Below are 20,793 nucleotides of genomic sequence, written 5' to 3'. Positions count from 1 at the left end.
TTTCTGGTGCATTTGAAATCTTTCTATCATGTTTCCTCTCCTAAAGACTTTAGAAGACAGCATCATCTCAGCCAAAAGCAATTAACTAAACCAGTGGCATAAGTATCCTGTTATGAAGAAGACAGGGTGTCTCCTAAGGTTTCTCAGCCCCCAGAGAGGCACTCGGGGAAAACACCTTTTTGGGTTTCTCCTGCTTGTCCCTGGCATTCCCCTCTTGCCTGTAGGAGCCTGAGGAAGAGAGGGAGTTTGGAAGACAAGGTGTAGCATGGTTTGATGTGGGCAAGACTTCTGATTTTATTTATTGTTTTCATTGCAAACCCATGCAATTTTTGTCTTAATTGCGTGTTTCAGTCTGGAAACAGCACACACTTGTGTATTGCATGTTTAACCAGTCCTGAAATTATTTGTAATTTGAAACGTGAGAGTTTTTGAGTCTCCTGAACCAGCCACCCCAGCTGATCTGTGACAGAATACAAGTGAACCACGTAAGCCTTCCTGTTGTGAGTGCTGTCCCATTGTATTTGTTCTTTTTCTTTCATTCCTGTCAGTAAAACCAGGTTTGGGTTTCACAGCGAGTTAACACGATGCAAATTGTCTGATACGGGCCTTGATGGTCAATGCACATGTATGGAAATGCTGCCAGAGCTTCCTCTGAATCTTTGTCATCACTGCGGCTTTTGCTTTAAAAACTACTTGTCTGAATCTGTTGCAGGGAGGTGGTTTCTAGAGGAGACAAACTGCTGGTGTTTTTCTGTGCGTCATGTCTTGAGAGTAAAACGGCTGCTAATCTGACAGGATATTTGCCAGGGATTGCTAGAAAATAGAAACGTGTGGGCCTAGCGTATGCAAAACAGCCAGTGGAAAATTGGCAGGGCTGGTTGCAGTACAATGTTGGCTTAGCTTCACTGCATGCTAGAATGAAAATTGGAGTTTTGGGACTGATTTCTCTCCTCCTACCCCCCCCCCCCATCTGCCATTGTCAGACATGAAATCACAAAGTGTCGCAAGGGATGGCTGTGTTTGTTTGGTGCTGGAACTTTTAGGTTTTGATAAATCAAGCCTGATCCCGAACGTGAGCGATAGCCATGATACAGTATGCAGACGGGTGCGTTGTTTGAGGTCGGCTGTGATCTTCTCATCTTGCAACAATCCTTTTAAGCTTTTTCCTTTGCTTTCTGGAAGGAGGAGAAGAAATTCTCCTCCACTGACGCTACGGGTTGAGAGAAACAGTCTGAGGGAAAGAAGGTGGAGGTTTGATAGGAATAATAAATGCAGTGAGTAATGCAACCCAAGTGCCTCTAAAGCCAGAGCCTGTAGTTAGTGCACCTAAAGTGATAAGCCTTGTGAGAGGCTAATGTGGCCGTACAGCTCACAAACAGAAGTGGCTTGCCAACTGGTGAAGCACGTAGGCCAGCTAAGCACACATCAGTCACCATACGTCTGTGTGCACACAGCTCAAGACAGATATTAGCTTGTGTAACAAAAGTCTTGTGCCAGAAAGGGAGAGGAATCTGACCTCGGGACGGACGTCCTTAATGCACACAGTATGTTTTCTATCTGCATAAAACAGGCTTAATAATTAAAGACAACAAAGGAAATTTCAGTTTCCTGACTGGATGGTAGTGGTGCAACAACACAGTGGTCTCAATACATCTTACTCTTACCCAGTTTCCCTGAAACAGCTGACAGAAGTCTGGAAGCTATTGAGAGCTAATGAGAACAGCAGAAAGCCTAATAGTTAAATGCCATCTTTCTGAGTAGGAACTAATCTGGTTTATATGAGCTGGCTGTCCTCTCAGGTATAGCTGGGGTATGGAGCCATGCTCTTCCAGGCGGTGCTTTCACTTGTTTATTTTTTCCTAGCTGCCTGGTCACCCCCCAGTGCCTTCAGTTTGCAATAAAGTGTTCGTTTCCAGTGTGAGAGGTAGCCCAGCTGTACAGGGAGAGCTGGGATGGTTTCCTAGCCTTCTGTGGTAGGAGCTGGTGATGGAGGCAGGGAAGCTGGTGGACCGTGTGGTTAGGAAATAAGGGGAACAGCACATGCTCACGTGCCTTCCCTCCAAAGGGATGAGCAAGTGCTGGGTCCAGACCACACTTGTTTTTCTGGGAGGCATCAAAATATTCCAGCTTTGTGGTGTAAACCAATACCACAGTGCTAGGTCAGAAAAATTACTACTGTTTTTTCCCAGTATAGTAGAACACAGGAAGATGGGAAACAGGATGCTCTCAGTGCAAATGGTAGCTTATTGTAACTGTCCATTTCGCTTTCATTTGTGAAAATGGTAAAGGATTTTTTTGCACAGTGAAACTCATGCTATGTTATGATATTGAAGTTTGCTTAGAGACTTAGGTTTGGTCAGAGAAGAGGTTGTGGAGCATTTGCCTTCAGTGTCATCACACATCATAGCTCATCCTTTTTTGTGTCCTCTTTTAACCAATTACTTCTTCCTCAGCCTCACTTCTCTTATAAACTAAGATTAACAAAAATAAAATAAAATAAATTAAAAAAAGGGAGGTTTAAGCAATTATTTCTGGCATGTTTTCAAAGTCACAAAAGCAGCCACCTCTTTCATGCTCAGCCTCATCTTATTGTTTTGCTGTCAGCTGTTGCTGCAGCAGTTAATTTAGTGGCTTGTGGTTTGCATAAATGAGGGTGTGCAGTGGTCTGCGGACAGATGAAAGAACAATAAAGATGTGTAAAAACAAAGGATCCTTTCATGACAGCAGTTATTGCCTGCAGATATGTGGAAACCACCTAATCCACTGCATGTAATATCTAAACCTCCTGCAAGTGTTGCCGTTCAGGTGTGCAAAAGCTGTAAGCTCATGCAGTATCTGCACAGTTTCCTGATGGCTTATGGTTTCAGTGCATTGATGGGTGGATGGATGGATGGTGGTGTGAGTGGCAGGTGTCATGGCCATGTACTAGGGTGGAGGGGAAGTAGAAGCAATCTTGGTTTTTATGCCTTTGGGGATCTTCTGCTGCTTGGGAGAGGCAGAACAGCTCTAGGAGGGGACAGAAGTCTGTGGGGCTGGAAGGTGACTATCCAGGATGTGAGGGGCAGTGGCCCTGGTTGTGTGAGCTGAAAGGAGATCTGCCTGGGGTGAGAACCATGTGCAAGTGGGAGTGAGGTGGCCTGAAGAGAGGAGTGGCTTTTGTGCTGAAAGAATAATGCCAGAATCCAGGAGCCCAGTGTCCAACCAGGCTGGGCTGCCGTCTCCCTGGGCAGGACTGCCTGTGTTGGCATCCCGCCAAAACATGCTGCTGCTTTCTTCTCTGTTTCAGTGGAGTTTTAAATGCTCAGGTAGCCTTAATACCTGTGGTGTTTGTGCCTCTGTGCTTCAGATTCTCTTTGCAGAATGTCATTAAAGCTGTTTTCTCTCTCAAGGGTGGTAGGAAAATAGACGAATCTATATGTGTGATCTGCTTGGGTCGCATAGTGATAGGATAGATGGATACCTGTAGGGTGGAAGGATGGTCACTGCTTTGCATTTTTGCTGTATATCATGCCACACTACTGTAATGAATCCATTTATACCCCTGTAAGCTCTTTTTTTTTTTTTTTTTTTTTTTTCTGAGAAGTATTATCAGGTATTTATTCAAGCCAAATATTTTCATGTTGTGTCTTCATTTCACAGAGACAATGGTTATATCCAAGCTCAGAATTTATTTGAAATGCTGTAATTCCAACTGACCACTGTTACAACCACAGTGTAACTAGTTATTTAAGTGAAGTCTAGGGCTGTTAGTTTGATCAGATAGTACTGGCAACATAAGTGACTTAAAAACACTGAACACCACAGGAAGCCATGAATGATGTCTGTTAAGTATGAGCTTCAGTGGACATACCAATTGAGTTTATTGTACAACCATTTAAACCACCAAATCTCTCCTATTCTTTATGCATTGCAGCCAGTCATTCATCTCATTTAAAGAAAACCCTTTTTTTCATTGCCTGACAATGAAAACAATGATGCGTTTTTCTGTTCCTTTTCTAATATATATATTGCTGATGAAAATCAGCTGTGTTGTGTCCTGTGATGTAGGGGCTTTTGTTTTCAAGTTATTCCTGGATCTGAATTTGACCTCTTTTTTAAAAAAAAGTAGGCAAAATTATACTATAATAAAATAATGCTTTGAATTTGATAAACTTTTTGACATGATTGGAGAAATAATTTAATTTTTGTACAAGCATTTCTTTATCAAGAATTTGTACAGGCATTTCTTTATCAGAAGAAAATCCTTTTTATCCCAAGAAATGAAGTTATATTGCTTGTTGTTGGAACACAACTGCATGAAGCCCTGGACTCATCCACCAGCCTTGAATGGCTGCTTTGTTGCATGGCTGAAGCTGTTACTCTTTCTTCTATCATCCTCACATGGTTTTACATTCCCTTGGTTTCTATTTGCAGCTACATTCAAGGGGTGGCTTGTGTCAGCTGGGATACTCACATCAACAAGTGTTTGTGGAGGGAGCCTTCCATTGCCTTGAGCAACATGGGGTGATGATTTGGAGAATCAGGACTCTCATACACCAAAACTTCAGTTTCCGGGGCAATCAGTTGTCTTTTGAGACTTTCATTTATGCTGCAGAGGGTGAGATGTAAGGCGCAAGTGGGTACCCTGGGTGCTGTGTAAACAAAGCTTGGGAAAATAGTTAAGGCAGGATTGTTTGTGGGAAAAAGTGTTGTAAAACCTATTTATAGAAGGATAGAAGGAGAAATTTTAAAAACCACAAGTAAGAAGTACATTTTATTTGCCATTCAACCTGTGCTGAAGGATTCCAGGTGATTGATTATTTCATTATTTTTCTGACCTAAATCTTTCACTACATTAGTTAAATGTCCTATGGCAATTTTCCCCTTTTATTTTAAAGCAAATTGAACTGTGTGGATTTTTTTTTTTTTGAAGGAGACACTTAAAGAAACTGTGAGCCAAGCCTAATACCCTTTTTTGTAGGGAAATATACAATTTTAAATCCATCAAATAGTCAGCGAGGCCCAGCTGCAGCAGCTGGTTGTGGCCTTGCACTCTGGGGCTGGAAGGCCTCTTGCCAACCCATGTAAGGGGATGCTCGCTGTGGGGTGATTTTGGATTACCAGAACCTGGGAGATACCACAGGCTGAGTGTGGAATTGGGAAGAGGCAGGATCTGTTTATGCCTTGGTACATTGGGTGTAAGAAAAAAATTGTGGTTGGAGGTGAAAGCGCCTCAGTTGGGCAAATGTGGAATTTGTGGCAGTACATCCCATGCAAGGCTGGAAATGCAACCACTGGAAAAGTAGGGCCCTTTGGGACACACACGGCATTATTTCTCAGGAAATGCCAGAGGGAGAAACCTCATCTCCTCAGCTTGCTGAATAAAAAGTGCTCATGTCTACAAACAAGGATTTTTTTCCAAGCGAGGAGAGCCTGACTCAGTGAGCCACTATCTGTGAAAACCTAGAGATTCAGAGCCCTGGTGCTGCCTGTAAACAGCCAAGAGAAGGCCTGGTGAATACTGGTTTCACTGCTCTGTGGGTGTGCTGCTGCACATTCCCACTGGGAAGCCGGGTGTGTAGGGGCACGGCTGCTGCTGCTAATTCCTTTTGGTCTTCACTATGATAAAATTAAGTTTATGAGGAGTTTCTTTTGGTTCCAAAGAGGCCACCGATTACATTACTTTTTCTTTTTTTAATCATTTAGCAATGAGTTAATGATGCTTGCTTCAAAGAAGAAGAGAAAAGAACAACAAAAAAAAAAGTTACTGAGCTATTTGGAGACTGTTTTTGGAGCCTGAATTACTCTTTCTCCTGGACTTTTTTTTTATCCTTTGGAATCCTACTGTAACACAGGAAGTGGCAATGTGCAGAAGCTGTGTAGTCATTATTCACTCATTATTATGGTAAATATTTGACAGTAATGGTCAGGAAAAAAGCTTCTAAGTGGAAAGTGATTTCTCCCCACACCATCCCTTGAATTTACTGTTTGTTTTTGTTTGTTTGTTTGTTTTTATAAGGAAAGTGGGTTTTTGTTTGTTTTTTGTTTTTTTTCCCCTTCCGTTTTCTACTGAAGGCTAAAGTAAAAATTCCTCAGGTTTGACAGGGAAAAAATTGCTTCATAAAACACAGACGAAAGCTCCTTTGCTGGGGACTGGGAGCCCTGTGATCTGGGAGCTGTGAGCATGTGGCTGAGAGCAGTGGAGCTGAGCATCCTCCAGATGAGATGAGCAGACAGTTGATTAAAAGTGGTGCCCTCTTCTTCCTCCACACCTCTTTCCTAGGGATGGTGTCCCAAAGCATCCCTCCACCAGAAATGCTTTCAGGGTCCCCCATCCTACCCTGGCAGCCTCCAGGCTGTGTGTAGGGGGATGCAGACCTCTTGGGTGTGAAATGCCCACTGCATGGTGGTGGTAGGGGTGGTATACTTGTTGCCAGCACAAGCCAGAAGTGACTGTGGTTTGTTTTCTTCCCTTCTCCCACCCAGAGTACAAGAAGAAGTACGGGGAGGAGCACGGTTCATGCCAGGCGGGGATCGCGGGCTTCTTCACCGAGGTGAGCAGAGGTGGTGTGGTGGGGATGGGGTTTGTAAGCAGAGATATCTCTGTGTCTAATGCTATTTTTTTTCTTTCTGCAGTGATCTAAACCATTTTTCCCTGAATGAGTTTGTTTAATTATGTGTATGTGAATATATAAATACATAAATTTGCACAAACACACACACACATATATATACACATATATTCAGAATAAGATAAGAAACACATTTTTTTTCAGTTCCGTTTCAGTTCTTCATTTCGAAAAGGTGGAAAAAAATAGCATAGAGAGCTGGTATGAATACTGGACCATATTCTTTGCTGTACAGCAGTTTATCAACCATGTTTTAGTTGAGGCAAAGATGACTTTGTTCCCTGATGTATCTACTGGATTTTTTTTAATGCTTCAAGATCTAAAAAACAAAGCCAATAAAAGCCCCCCAAAACACACAACTAGTTCAGTGCAGTGTCAGGCTCCTTGCTGTCATGTCCAGTATATGCTTAGTCCTAAATACAGATGTGCTGGGCTGCAGACCTTGTTGTCCAGGCTGATACAAACACAGAAATGATGTCCCCTCTGCACTGTCAGGAGCTGATGTCCAAGTAAACAGGAATGGCAGTCAGGCACTGTTGCCACAGTGGCACTGCCCGATAACTTGATGCATCATTGGCAGCATCTGTTTCCTGGCTTCCCTGCTCTCTCCAGCCTGTGTCTGTTCCCATGCTTTAAATCCTTCTTTGCTCACCTAATTCAAAAGATAGCTTTGAACTTCCATTGCTTCGGGCCCAGTGGCAGCTCCAGCACTACCAGACTGAGCAGGAAACGCAGATAAATGGCTTTTTGGGTCAAACAGGCAAGCCCCTACCATATTTTCAGTGCTGCTGATGGTCGTTGTTCCTGCTGGTAAACGATCCCTTGACCTCAGGGGCACGGCAGCTTCCAAGGAAAAAAGCTGTGGCTGAGCACATCCCATACTTTGTCTGTGTGTGCAGTCCTGTCCCTCTAGGTTTATTAGGAAATTTGCTTGTTTAAAGTCCCTGCTACTGCAGCCGCTCACCCCAAGGGGTCTGTAGTATGGGAGTGATTTCCCACAAGGACGGAGTCCACCCAAGGCTTGCGCTGAAAGGAGTGGTGAGGCAAAATAACTGTTTTCTGTCTTCTCTGTGGCTGGAGAACTTACCTAGGCTTAATGTTCTCCAGGCTTCACTAAATCCTCTGCTGGGGTTATTTAAACCCACATCTGCTGCTTTCCAAAAGCAAAGGTTTGCTGTGAGGATGCTGGAAGCTTTGGATCATGAACACATGCTGCATCTTCATCTCCTTTATTTTATTTTTTTCCCTAAATAAAATTATTTGGTTGTCAATAATGTCTTTATTTTTTGGAGTGAAGTTGTAATTCACTGAAACAAAAATAGTTGTGTCCTACCCCTATAAGCAACAGGTTTCCCTCTGACCAAAGCATGGTTAAAAAATGCCATGAGCAGTTTCAAATCAGTTCATGTCTTTACTGTGTCACATGCAGGTGTTTTGTGCTAATGCTTCATCCTAGAAAATGAAAAAAAGTTTGCCATTTTGCCAGCAGCAAATGAGCAGGTGATGTTCCATAAACAAAAGCAAATCTGAAAAATACCTATTCAAGTTCTGCTTAAATCATGACAAAAATAGCAAAGAAAATCCTGGAATTGGGTTCATGTGCATGTTTAGGTCTCCATGTGTGAAAAACAGCAAGAAGTTTTTCTCACCAGTTTGGAACTGGGAAAAGAAAAAGAAAGGGTTTCCCTCTTGTTTATTGTCCTCTTATGAATAACCAGCAAAACACAGACATTTTTACTTGTTACAGCCTGGCACTTGATAACATGAATTTACATTGTTTTCCAAGTGTTTGAAGAAAAGAAAACTTTTAAAAAACAAACAAACAAACAAAACAAAACAAAGACTATTAATGTTTTACATGGTCTCCTTCAATGGGAAAGAGCTCTGAGGGTTGAATGCAGTTGTAATACGAGAAGTACAGTTGAGGGTAGAACCAAACCTTCTAGAGAACCAGGGTATCTCCATGGTAGATATTTGGGAGCAGGTTTTGAGGTATACTCAGGACATAGAAAAAGTCACTTTAGAGAGGATGTTCAACTGGAAGCACTATTTTTGCCCAATTAATTTACTTTAGAGATGGCTGGTTCTTACAGTAGGCTGATAAAAACTCCTGCTTCCTCTTTCCCTGGTCCAGCACAGCCGAAGCATCAAGTGTTGCTCTGAATTTTTTCAGCAATGCTTGGAGTTCAGCCAGTAACTTCAGGATGTAGGATTCAACTTGAAACTCACTCTACTTTCCTCTCCTTACCTTTGCCACCATGGCTACCGTTTAAAATTTCTGCAATGTCATTGTTGCACCTCTTCCAGCCTTGCTTATGACTTTCTTGCATCCCCTACTCATGGGAATAATGGGAATTTTATTGTACAGGTGTGCCAATGTACATTTGATTTTGATTTGAAAGCATTCTCCATGAGCATCTATATTTGGATGTTGGATCTGGGCGATCTCAGTTGACATGTTAAAAAAGCATCTTTTTTTTTTTTTTGATTTCCAGTCTTTCAAAATCCTGAATTGCTCTGTGTGTCTGTGATTAAATATAGCCAGGTTTGCTCTGAAAGAGTGGAGCATTTTTGAAGACAGCAAAGCAAGATGTTCAGTTCTTTAAATGTGCACACTTGGCTTGCTGTCTTTGGGTCTTCTTGAGGGTAGCTGGGAAAGGCAGCAGGTAGAGAAGCATTTTTTGTGTGTTAGCAGGGAAAATTTTATGGCTAGTAAGGTTGAGGAGTGTCTTTTATTGAAGTTGCAGAACAGCTGAGCAAAAGCGGGCCATAGAAAGGGAGATCAAGAATTTCTAGGATATGTATAGTGACCTTTGTGCTTGGGAAGAAAGAGATTCTACATGAACACAGAATGGAGGTTCTTATAGATGGGCTTATAAATGGTGTTTTAAGTTAATATCCTGTCCTTTTCTCATTATTTCATAAGGAATGAATTGTTGTCCAGGTTTGATTATTACTTACTGTTTCCCCATCCTTTCCTCACCCTGCTGTTTTTCCTGTTGTAGGAGCTGGTCATCATGGGGGCACCAGGATCTTATTACTGGACAGGAACAGTCAAAGTGCTGAATCTCACTGACAACATGTATTACAAACTGAATGATGATGCTGTAATAGCCAGGCGTTACACCTACCTTGGTAAGTAGCTCTGTGGTGCTTTCTGTGAGAAAGGTTGAGTTGAACAACATGTTTCAGGGCTTTGATGCTGTAAAGTTGATGTTGATTTTTTGATGGTGTAGAGTATGTTTATGAAAAGTGTGAAGAGTACCTGAATTAAAGGGTTACCTACTTGGAAACAAATGTAAGCAAGGAAACAGCCAGACTAGGCCCCTTTTTGAAAAACTAGCAAATGAACAACAGCAACAAAAAACAACCAGCCTTTTTTCTGAGTAATTTTTTGAGTAATATGGAAAGTGCATTTGGACTGAGAAGCAGGTTGGTAGTGGGCCTCCTACATTTGTCTTTTTACATTGTGATGGAAAAGCTATGCGTATCAGTTAGGCTGTGTTTCTACTGTAAAATGGATACAATACATAATTACAGAAGGTGTATTGCAGAGACTAATTTGTTTGAACAAAAATATTGCCACGTAAGTGACTCATTGGCAGCAGCAGAAGGCTATGAAATAATTGGCTTGAGAAGGATGGTTTGAGTAATCCTTAATGTTAACTCCATTGGTTTTACTTGCTCTAAAACTAGCTAATGTCCCAAGCATAATTAGTTTAAAGGCTTCCACCAAATCCCTAGTGCTCAAGACTTAGAAAGCATTTCAAACAATCAGTGGTTTGATATTGTTTGACTAAAGACTTGCACTGACCTGTCTTCTTCCCTTTAACCTTTAGTCTTTTAAAAAAATACCACTTGGGAGATGCTGCTTGGAGATAGCTAAATGAGGAGTGCTTTTAAGGACATATTATTAATATTTAAGGACATACATAGATTTTGCCACTGATAGACCTGAAATATAGTGATTACCATGTAGACAAGAGCCTCATAATTTACAACAGAAAAGCCAAGTCAAATGCAAGACAGCCTTAGAAGGAAAGTACTCTGCTCTATGTACTCTTCTCTAGTTATTATATATATATCATTTTAATATAACAAATAAGATCAATTCTTTGATCTCCTTCTGTCAAATACACTCTTTCTTTGATCTATCCTCCCCTCTTTATTCTTGTGTAAACAAAAATCTTTTTAAGCCATTAACTTTTCTGACCCTTTTGTCTACTCTCCTCCATTTCCCTCCCCCCCCCCCCCCAAAAAAAAAAAAAAAGGCATGTAATTTCCCCAGTTTTCCTGGGCAGTGATTTCAGCCAAAGGAGGAGACTTGTGTCCAGCCGATGTGGGACTGTTGCTCTTTGATGTGATACTTCTCTGCAATGATGTGCTCTCCTTGTTCTGTTTGTCTCTGTTTATATGCTTCTGTTTTACCACCTCCCTTTAGGGACTCGGGGTTACCGAACTGTTCCCTGTAACTGTTTTATGTGCCCCCCTGCATGTTCCCTGCTGACACACACACCTTTTTTCTCTCCACTTTTGGAAGTGTACCAGAGGTTGTACTGCCATTTCCTGAAGCCTCGTGCTCTGGAACTGAGTGAATATTGGTGCATCCTGGACAAAATGGTTGCATAACACTAACAACGCGCAGTCTAAGAGGAGCCATGAAACCCGATGAGCATGCTCCAGATGGCTGACCTGTTTCTCAGGCTCTTTCCTTTTGTCCTTATTTATCTATTTATTTATTTTTCCTCTCTTCTCTCCCACCCCATCCCATCTCCTGCTCAGGATACGCGGTGACAGCAGGTCATTTCTCTCAGCCGACTTCCACGGACGTCGTGGGAGGAGCTCCCCAGGATGGAGGCATCGGAAAGGTGCGGCTTTTTGTCAAACAATAATGTGGTCGGATGCAACTGGGCAAGGAAAGTAGTATTGATGCAGTTCCCACATGTGTGACAAGCCAAGAGATTTTTGCCTACAGAGTAGTTTTGGAGCACTGTGCAGGGGAGAGGTGAGGTAGTTTGATGAAGTCATCAAATTTTCTCCACCTGTCTCTTCTGGTGTTTGACATCCCTCCTTCCTCTCTTTCCTCTCTCTCCCACCCAATCCTTTAAATGGTTATTTTAACAAGACAGTGGCAACATTTCTTTCACACCACTTCTGTTCAGGATTTCTAATGTACAGGCATGGCCTTGTGTAAAAACGTACAGACATACCTTGTGTAGAAATGAGAAAAATTGGAAAAGAGGATTAGTCCTCTACTTGTTTTCTTCAGACATTTGACAATGCTTTCCATGTAGACTGTATCCCTACTTGCTTCAGGGTAGCACTTCTAATAGCATGAAATTTAGTAGCCTTATTGATGTCTCTCTTAAAACATGTTACAATACATTAGCATTTAATAGGTTAACATCTGGATTTCTGACAGCTGTGCTCAGAAATCTTGGCGACAAGCTCTTCAGAAGACATAAACCCAAAGGTTTTCCTGTAGGTATATGTATGTACAATCCCAAGGGTGTAAGCCTGTGAATGGCTGGATGGAGGTAGCTGATGCATTAGGTGTGCCTGTAGTTTCTCTGTAGGATATCCAGCTGCTGTTGGTAGCAGGGTGATGGTGTATGCACTGGGACCGCTCTATGCTTCTGAATCAAAAGTGGAGGAGCAGGACTAGGGAGAAGGAGGGAAGGGATGTGAAGGATTTGCTTTTACCACTCTTCCTTTCAAATCATTTTGGGGCCTACTGTCACCAGTTGCTCCAGCAGACACATCTGGTCCTTCCACCTTCTTCTCTCTACTGCTCAGTTGTAGTGGAGTCCTAATAATAAGGAGTGAAAGGTCTCCATTAGCAAGAACGCTGTCCTTTGTTTTAGACAGATTGTGTCCTTGCAGTTGCTGGGGGCAGCAGAGTAAATGGGGATAATGGAATAAAAGTAGAGGATGAACTTGGTATGTACACCTGGTCTGGCATAACTAGGACATAAGGGATATAGCAGCAGCACAGTTGCTACTGAGAAGACGTGCACAAGATAGTTTCCTTATCCCAGGTGCTCTGTTATGGTTGCTCCAGTGCATTTTCCTTCCAACCCGTTTTCTCAGTGGAACAGATTTAAATTCTCTACAAGGAAGGAGAAAAAAAAATGCAGCTGCTAATGTGAGATCCATGAGGAAGCAGCTGGCTCTGTAGGTTAAAGACTGTTGCTCTAGTTGCAAAAGCTCCTGTTATTCTCACTTGGCATGGAATGTGGGTAGCAGGAGTGCATGGCAATGGGGGCGGTAAGAGGTGTTGAACGCTGGACATAATGCTGAGCAGTCCTGTTGTGCTTTCCACACTCTCTAATAAGTTAATCCTTACCACTTCCCCAAGAGAAAGTGATTACTGTTCTCACACCCTTTCCATTGAGGAGAAAGCCAAGAAACTTAACAAGACCGAGTCATTTCCCAAATGGCACCAGGAGTGTCCTTAGTAAAGCTGGGTTTGGAGTCATGACACCTGGCAACATGCACTCGCTGCTAAACAGGCTGCTGCAAAAACTGGGGAGTCCTTTATATCTACAGCAACAATCCACGGTGAATACATGCTGTGTTCTCGGCTGATAGTGGCTTTGAAGTCTGTCTCACCACCTATTAATAACTCTCCACATATTCAGCCATGTCAAGTGCTTGGCTCAGCCACATGGCCTTGGAAAATTAGGATCCTTCGTCCCACAAACAGCATGAAGACCTGCTGGGAAGAAGCCTGTCAAATGCTGGAAGAGTCTCAAAAAACGCTGACTGAGCCAGCCCTTCTGCCAAAGGGAGTCCCTTCCTACAAGCAACGTGCTTTAGGTCTTAAATTTTGGTACAAGATCTGTTACTGGACTTCTATCAATGTTTTTATCCCCAGGAGTTCCTGGTTAAGCAGTTTCTCCTATGGAAATGAGCAACAAGTGGACCGAGTTTGAATGGCTATGTATTTACAGATCATTTCAGAAGAAACAGTGCAAATGCCTTGAGTGATCTGATCGGGACTTCTACTCTAAATGCTAAACCATTATGAAGTTTGCAGTGCTGTACATGCAGGCATGCGTCCCTGAGAAGGGAAGGCTGGGTAGGGGAAGGGAAGCAGCGTTGTGCCTTCTCAGCCCTTTGCCCTGCTCATTTCCTGGCATTCTCCAAATGCCTGTTGTTTGAGAGCTGGAGAGTTCCTTTATGGGTTGCTTGTAAGTACTCAGCACATGCTCACATACAAAAAAGTAGGTGACAAAATACTGTTCAAGCATCTCTTGTGACAGGAGGTCTGCGATTCATCAGGAAAGTGGGGAAGTACATGCTTTGTCTTTTAAAAGAAGACTGAGCAATAAACTGTCTTGAAGTTGTATCTTGGCAATAGCCATGGCCACAATCATGATGCAGATACATGGAGAAAGCACCAATGCTGTGCCTTTATGTGCTTCGTAGTTACTATTGGTTAACCTTTTTCTTTTTTCACTTTTCAGGTTTATATTTTCAGAACAGATAGGCGATCAGGGTCTTTGGTGAAGATTTTTCAGGCATCAGGAAAAAAGGTGAGATTTTATGTTTATATGTTTTCATCTGAGGGTGGAGGGAGGGGAAATAAAGGTAGGTTTGTCTCAGAGCATCACTTTCGATCTACTGCTTTGTGAATTTTTGATCAAAGGCTGTTTTTCCTCATCTTTCCTGAAGATGTAAACCAACCTATTGTACAGACCACCTGTATTCCCTTTGTCTTGCAATGGTGGCGACTTCAATCTCTGCTCAATGCCCCAATGAAATTAAGGGTTTTGCTGAAAATTGTACTGCTGGTTCTGACTAGCCTTACACAAATGTAGCAGCAGCTTCTGCTGTTGCCTTCTGAGATGTGGCAGAGCCCAGACAGAGACATTTCCTCTGAGTAGATGTTACTAGTGGCTCTGGGTAGCCTGGAGCTTGGTTTATTACACAAAGCCCCTCTCTGTTTTTTTCTACCCTGCTGTGATAAGGCAGGGACATGAAAGTTATGCTGTTTTGTGGAGGAGCAGCTTTTGTGCCTCAGGAGAGGATGATTTTCCTCTTCCTGTCATGAATCAGTCCTGAGTATTTCTGTTATGATTGCTGCCTTAGAACTGAACCCTGCCTCCTGCCCAAAAATGTAGTGAATGCTGGTGAGATACAACTCCCCCATGCAATGTTGTGTTTGAGTGGGGAACGGCTTACATTCTTCACTGGGGGCTTGCTGGTGATGTGTCACATGAAGAATGAAGTGGACAGTATGTCTAGGTGTAGATAAAAACAAACAAACAAAGGTTTATTTGGGAATAACACCCTGAGGACACAACACTGTTTACCTGGGGTTGCCTGTTTTCTCCTGGGATGAGAGGAAATGCAGAAGAAAAAGGTCACTGGCTCTCAAAAGCATCTGGCTCTAGAGAGATCTGCCATCCTCAGAAGGATCTGAGCATTTGATTGTATTATTAAGTGGGTAGTATATTAGCATGTTCCCCCCCAAAAAAACAATACCACTGTTGTCATCTTTAAAAACATGCCTGGAATACGTAAAAACTGCAAGGATGTGTGGGTAGATGCTGTGACTTGTGTTCAGGAGTCTCTGCAAAATGTCTTTCTCTGCGCTGTAGCAGAGTTGCCAACATCTTGAAAGGAAAAGCCCTCCCAGTTCATCTGGGGCACCTCCTGTGTTTGATTGTTTCCTGTTCATTTTTTTCCCTGTTGACTTTTAATTGCCCCTAAGGATGTGCTCCTGGAGAAGTATTCCTCAACCTAATAAATAGAGCTATCAGGAAGTTTCCAGGTCCTAGCCAAAAACTTTCATTTTTCAATGTAATCACATTATTCCTATATGAAACTTAACTAATCAAGTATTTACATCCTTCAAGTACTTCTAGGCTGTCATCACCTTCTTTCTCAGTAGTATGCTTTATACAAATTCTGTAAAATCTGAATGAGGATTGTATTTTAAAAGAAACCTATCCTAAATCACAGCTTTTCTGTTTTGTGACTGAAATATAACCAGACATGCTCAGCAATGAGCAATGCTTGGAAATGAGCTCTCAGCAAATGCTGTGTCCTTCCCAGTGGTGTGAAAGGTTCATTGCTCAAACATTCCTGTTAGACAGACATTAGTGGGCAGTTTCTTCCTTCCTTCCTTTTTTTTTTTTTTTTTTTTTATTCTGTGGAGGCCGAACAGGGAAATCAGATGCAGAGATGAAAAAAGAAAACGTGGTGGCTCATTACAAATGTTAAGTGCCCAACTGTCAGGTTCTCACAGCACCATGAACTCACCCACACTGCAGACATACCACATTGCAGTTAAGTAAATAATAGCCTTCCCCTGAAAACTGCCTGAATACACAGTGAAATGCTTTTCATAACTTTCACTCCTTACCCATGAGAAATTTGTTTTAAAACCTTAGTGGATTAAAAAAATAAACAAATAAAAAATCCACAAGGGAACCTAAACTACAAACTAACTGGAATCAAATGATACTCGAGGTCTGACCTTAAACCCACACAAGCACAAAAATCTGAGTTACAAACTGAAACTCTATCCTTAACTCACCCCACTGTATAGATTTAGCAGCTTTTAAATCTTTTAAGACTCTAAAGAGTGAAGCTGCTGCTGCCCATCTCCTGTTGTGCCCGGTAGTTCTGGCTCACATGTTTGGAGCTATTGGACATGGAAGGCTGTGGTGCAGGGATCCACAAACAGGAATGTGAAAACATGCAAGAAGTGTGATTCATTCTTTTTAACCTAAATAATTACTTGTGTAACCTCAATTTTTCCTGTTATGTAAACAGCTCTCAAGTTCAAATATGAAGAGCTGTCTTTTAATTTTTCTTTTAGAAGTTACTTTTAGTTTTGAGACTATGGTTTTTAACTGGTCTCAAAGAGTATGCCTTGTGGTACCTTAGCAGAAGTGGATGAAATAAGAGCAGAATATCATTCTTGCTTTTGGCTTCTTTTTTGTGTTTAAATGTGTTTTTAAATTCATAATATGGATGCTGGTTGGGAGATTGTTAGTATTTCATATTCACCTGTATAAAAATGATGTAATGAATTTCTTAAATTTAAGCAATTTAGTTTTGTCAAGCAATAATAATCGGAGATGGAAGTGGCTTAGTTTTTTTTCTGTGTCAACTGAAAAGTTTTTTTTGTATGTGAGAGGAAAGGTTACTAACAAAACTCACAACCAGTGCTGTTAATTAAAGGTGACTGATACAAATAGAACATGTGAAAATATTCCACAAATGAGGGGTAATTTCAAATGCCTCTTTTAATGGATGCTCCTTTCTCTCTCCCCACCCCCACCCCCACCCCCACCCCCTTTTTTTTTTGTTTGTTTCTTTTAGGCATTGCCAGAAGATCTCTGGTATATAAGTTCAGGTCTCTTTAGGAATGAATATGGGCATGAATAATCACCAGCAAGGTCTCGGTTTGGGAAACTTATTTCACCCCCTTCCTGGTGTTAAGCATTTGACAACTGAAAGTTAGTCTAGGAAAGCCTAGGTGTCTCACTTAAGCATGTGCCAGGGTATAGATTTTATTCTTCTGATAAGGCATCCAAGCTCATGCACTGTTAGAGTAAAACGTTTAATTCTTGCCTGAATTATCCCCTAAACTTTTTCTGTAGGAGAACTTGTGAGTGATAAAGCAGCAAGTCATCATTTTAAATTAAAAAAAAAAAAAAAAAAAAAAAAAGCACGCCTAAATGATTTCCTCCTGTGTGTGGGCAGATACTGAATGCTTTGTTGTGACTCGGCTTGGTTACAGATGGGCTCTTACTTTGGCTCCTCCTTATGTGCAGTTGATCTGAACTCTGACGGGCTGTCAGACCTGCTGGTCGGAGCACCTATGTTTTCTGAGATCAGAGATGAGGGTCAAGTCACAGTCTATATCAACAGAGGAAATGTGAGTATATCCAGGAGATGACTTGGTAAGGGATGAGGGTGTGGGTCTGGGCAGGGTAACGCCGATGTCCCCTCCAGCGTTGCATGGTGAAACTTAATGTCTCAAACAGTGGGGCCCTGGATGTCTCCGACAGAGCATGCAGTCACGAAAAGCTCATCTGGTATCATGGTTTCCCAGACACCAACCCACATTCATCACAGAGCTGTGAATCTTTCAAGGAGGTCTGGGAAAGTTTCTGGTTTCATATTGAAACTTCGTGGTATTTGTGGCTTTACATGCCAAAACCAAGTAAAAGTCAGCAGCTTTGACTGAGTTTTCCTTTTGTGTTTTGGGGGGTCATTGGGACCTACAAATCAGAACAAAAATGTGTAGGGATTTAGGAGTCTTTTTGCAGGGAAAGCAGAGACTACATTCATGTTACCTTTACGTTATGGCTCATATATATCCACTGGTGGGAAATTCTTATCAGCTGATACTGTTGGATTTCTCACGATCCAACAGTCTTGGAAAAGTCTGACCTTTCTTCCATTACCAAAGCAAGACCATTATTATATCCTATTTATAGGAAAAAAATAATTGTTTACTAATTATTGCACATTTAATATTCAGATCCAAACCCTGCTGTCTCAAAGGGGGAGTTGTTACTGACTAAATTGATATAATTAATCAGAACTTTGAGAACTTTAATACATGGAGTTTGTTTATGTTAGATATAACACCCATTGTGAGTCCTATAGGCAGCATTTGAGAGACTTCAGAATTAGTTTTGTTGTATTTTTATCTTCAGTTATTGCTCCTCCTTTAAATGGGCTTTATTTTTTCAGCTTGATCACAGGTTGCCCAACTTCTTATACTGCAGTGTGGCTGCAGAGTCATCAGAATACATCCAGAATTCTAAGCAGACAATACCTAATATTTCATGCTTACAGTGAGAGTATATATGATTTCATATATACCATCATGTATATGATTATATATGATGGTATATATGAAATCATATGTGATCATATATGATTATATATGAATCATATATATCATATACATGATCGTATATATGAAATCATATATATGATTTTTATCTTCTATAAAATGATGAAGTTAAATAATTAAACTCCTGCAGCAAGGATTACTTGAAGCAGCAGTGGCTTGCAGGATTGGTGGCTTTCTCTTTGGGGTATGGTCATTTAAAGCTTGCAGTTTCATTCTACAAGCACCAGTGCTCAAGAGGTTATTGCAGTGGATCAGAAAAAACTACATTATAGTGATGCTAGGTATGATACACTTATATTTTTCTCTTTCTTAAGAGGAATGCAGGGAAATGAGTTGCACATACAGGCCTGCCTGTCTCCTCTCTGTTGTGTTTCAATTTCATTATGTGGGATTTTCTTAAAGTCAGCAACTCCCTGCAGCCAAGAAAAAGATTTTATTACATGTTCCAGAGGGCAGTTTACCCTCATTCACAAAGGATGCAAAACAAAGAAAAACAACCCTTGAGGTGGGTACAAAGTTGGATTGCATAACAATATTTTGTTTTCTTGTGGAAATGTTCCTTTCCCCTCGAGGGAAGACTGCAAGAAACTGAAGCTTATGTATCTGACCAGAAAGTGGGTGGGCAAGAAATACCAAATCCATATAAGGCTTCTCATGGCATATGAGTACAAAGCTACTTTATTCTGAACTTTCCTCTGTCTCTTTATTTCATTAAAGCTCTTTCCTTATTCTTCATTTCAGAAGGCTTTTTGGGTAGTTTGCTTTAATCCTTCTGTCCAATACATAAAAAGTTTTAAAATCCAGTTGCCCAAATGTTTGCTTCTTAAAACAGAATTCTCTTTAATTCACTGGGGTTTAGCTGAGTAAGTCTGGACTGAGAATTTCACTTCTCAGATGTAATCTGCCAGCAGAGCAAGCTCTGAGCTGTTACATTTTAGGTGTCTGGAAACCTTCATGAGCTCACCGAGCCCCATGACTGCATGTAGTTGTATCACTGAGTTATCGTTTAGCTAATTTAGCATCCCCCCCCCCCCTTTTTTTTTGTTGTTAACAACATAAGAAGATTTAAAAATAGAAATTAGTATCATCATTAAACTTGTTCCTACCAGCCCCTACAAGGTGCTACTGTTCAGTTAAAATTAAAAGTGCTCAGCTTTAACTGAACAATAAAGGATCTTTGAAAGAGAAAGGCTGAATTCCTCTTTAAGTGGATTCTTTTACCTTGATGTTGTCATCCTCAGGCAGTGTCTGCTCACCTGTTCAGCCAGAGCTGGGGACCTTTAGGTCCCTGGCTCACCAGGCTAGTGGTACCTAGGTTCTGATGTTGGCAATGCCACCTGTGGCCATGGAGTGTGCCAGGGAGACCTATTGGCTCCTGTTGCAGTCAACTGTGTTGGTTTTATTGTTAAACCCTTTCGATTTATGGCACACAGCTGATCTCTGTTGGTGGGGGGATGCCTTGGCAGTGAGGGTGATGGTCATTCCACTGTTCTACCCTGGTGCTTCCTGCAGCATTGTTCCCCTGAGCCTGGTTTATTTCCTCTTTGCTAGGGAGTGCTGGATGAGCAGCTTGTTCTGGATGGTGATGGTGCCTACAACGCGCACTTTGGGGAGAGCATGGCTGCCCTCGGCGATATCGATGATGATGGGTTCCCAGGTCAGTGCATTTTCCTTGAAGATGTCAGTGGGGCTGTCAGTGCTGCCTGTCTCCTCCCTGGGCTCATGCTGAGGACAACAGGCCTGCATGGGATTTGTCATCTAAAACTTTTGACAGGTGGTCCTAGGTCCTACATGCTGTGGTTTAGTTGATGTCCGTGCAGCTCGCACCCCAATCTCATTAAGTTCAGTTTGCCTTCCTTGTTTCACTTTTTGTTTGGTTTATAAAAGGTTTCAGATACCCAATCCCCAAACAGCACAGAAACCTGTCTTTTTATTTTTTTTCCCAGTTATGCCTTCGAACCTTTCCAGTTTTATTGGCATAGTGATGCTTCTTATCATGAAATGAAATTAAGAAGCAGCTTCTCACTCCTGATACAGTGAACTCTACTAATGAACTCTCTCCTGCTTTATTTAACCCTTGCACCTTTCAAGGGCTGCTCAGTATGAGACCTGATGCTGTGGTAAGAATAGATGAGAGCAAAGTGTTGGTGCTGGTACCTGACGTCCGGCAGGACAGATTAAGAACTTCTGACCAAAGGCTGACTTGCTGTTTGTGCCCCTGGATTTTTTTTCTTCCAGGCTACTCAGGGCATGATAGCACATTTAGCTTAACCTGACTTTACTCCAGGTTGTCATCAC

General features: G+C 41.7%; 1 protein-coding gene across 5 annotated transcripts in view; it reads left to right on the top strand.

Annotated features, from left to right (window-relative positions):
• The window catches only part of ITGA9 (integrin subunit alpha 9), a 233,597-nt gene that overhangs the window by 22,598 nt on the left and 190,206 nt on the right, over nt 1-20,793 (top strand). For all 5 annotated transcript variants that reach the window (XM_072033282.1, XM_027451383.3, XM_072033285.1 and 2 more), the window contains exons 5-10: nt 6,466-6,533; nt 9,614-9,743; nt 11,391-11,476; nt 14,078-14,146; nt 17,368-17,505; nt 20,047-20,152. In XM_072033282.1, the coding sequence (XP_071889383.1) occupies nt 6,466-6,533; nt 9,614-9,743; nt 11,391-11,476; nt 14,078-14,146; nt 17,368-17,505; nt 20,047-20,152 (597 nt within the window). The remainder of the gene's footprint in view (nt 1-6,465; nt 6,534-9,613; nt 9,744-11,390; nt 11,477-14,077; nt 14,147-17,367; nt 17,506-20,046; nt 20,153-20,793) is intronic.

Source organism: Anas platyrhynchos, chromosome 2 (assembly GCF_047663525.1).
Source record: "Anas platyrhynchos isolate ZD024472 breed Pekin duck chromosome 2, IASCAAS_PekinDuck_T2T, whole genome shotgun sequence".
Lineage (NCBI taxonomy): Eukaryota > Metazoa > Chordata > Aves > Anseriformes > Anatidae > Anas > Anas platyrhynchos.
Note: the sequence above shows the minus strand (reverse complement) of the source record. Positions and strands in the feature narration are given on the sequence as shown.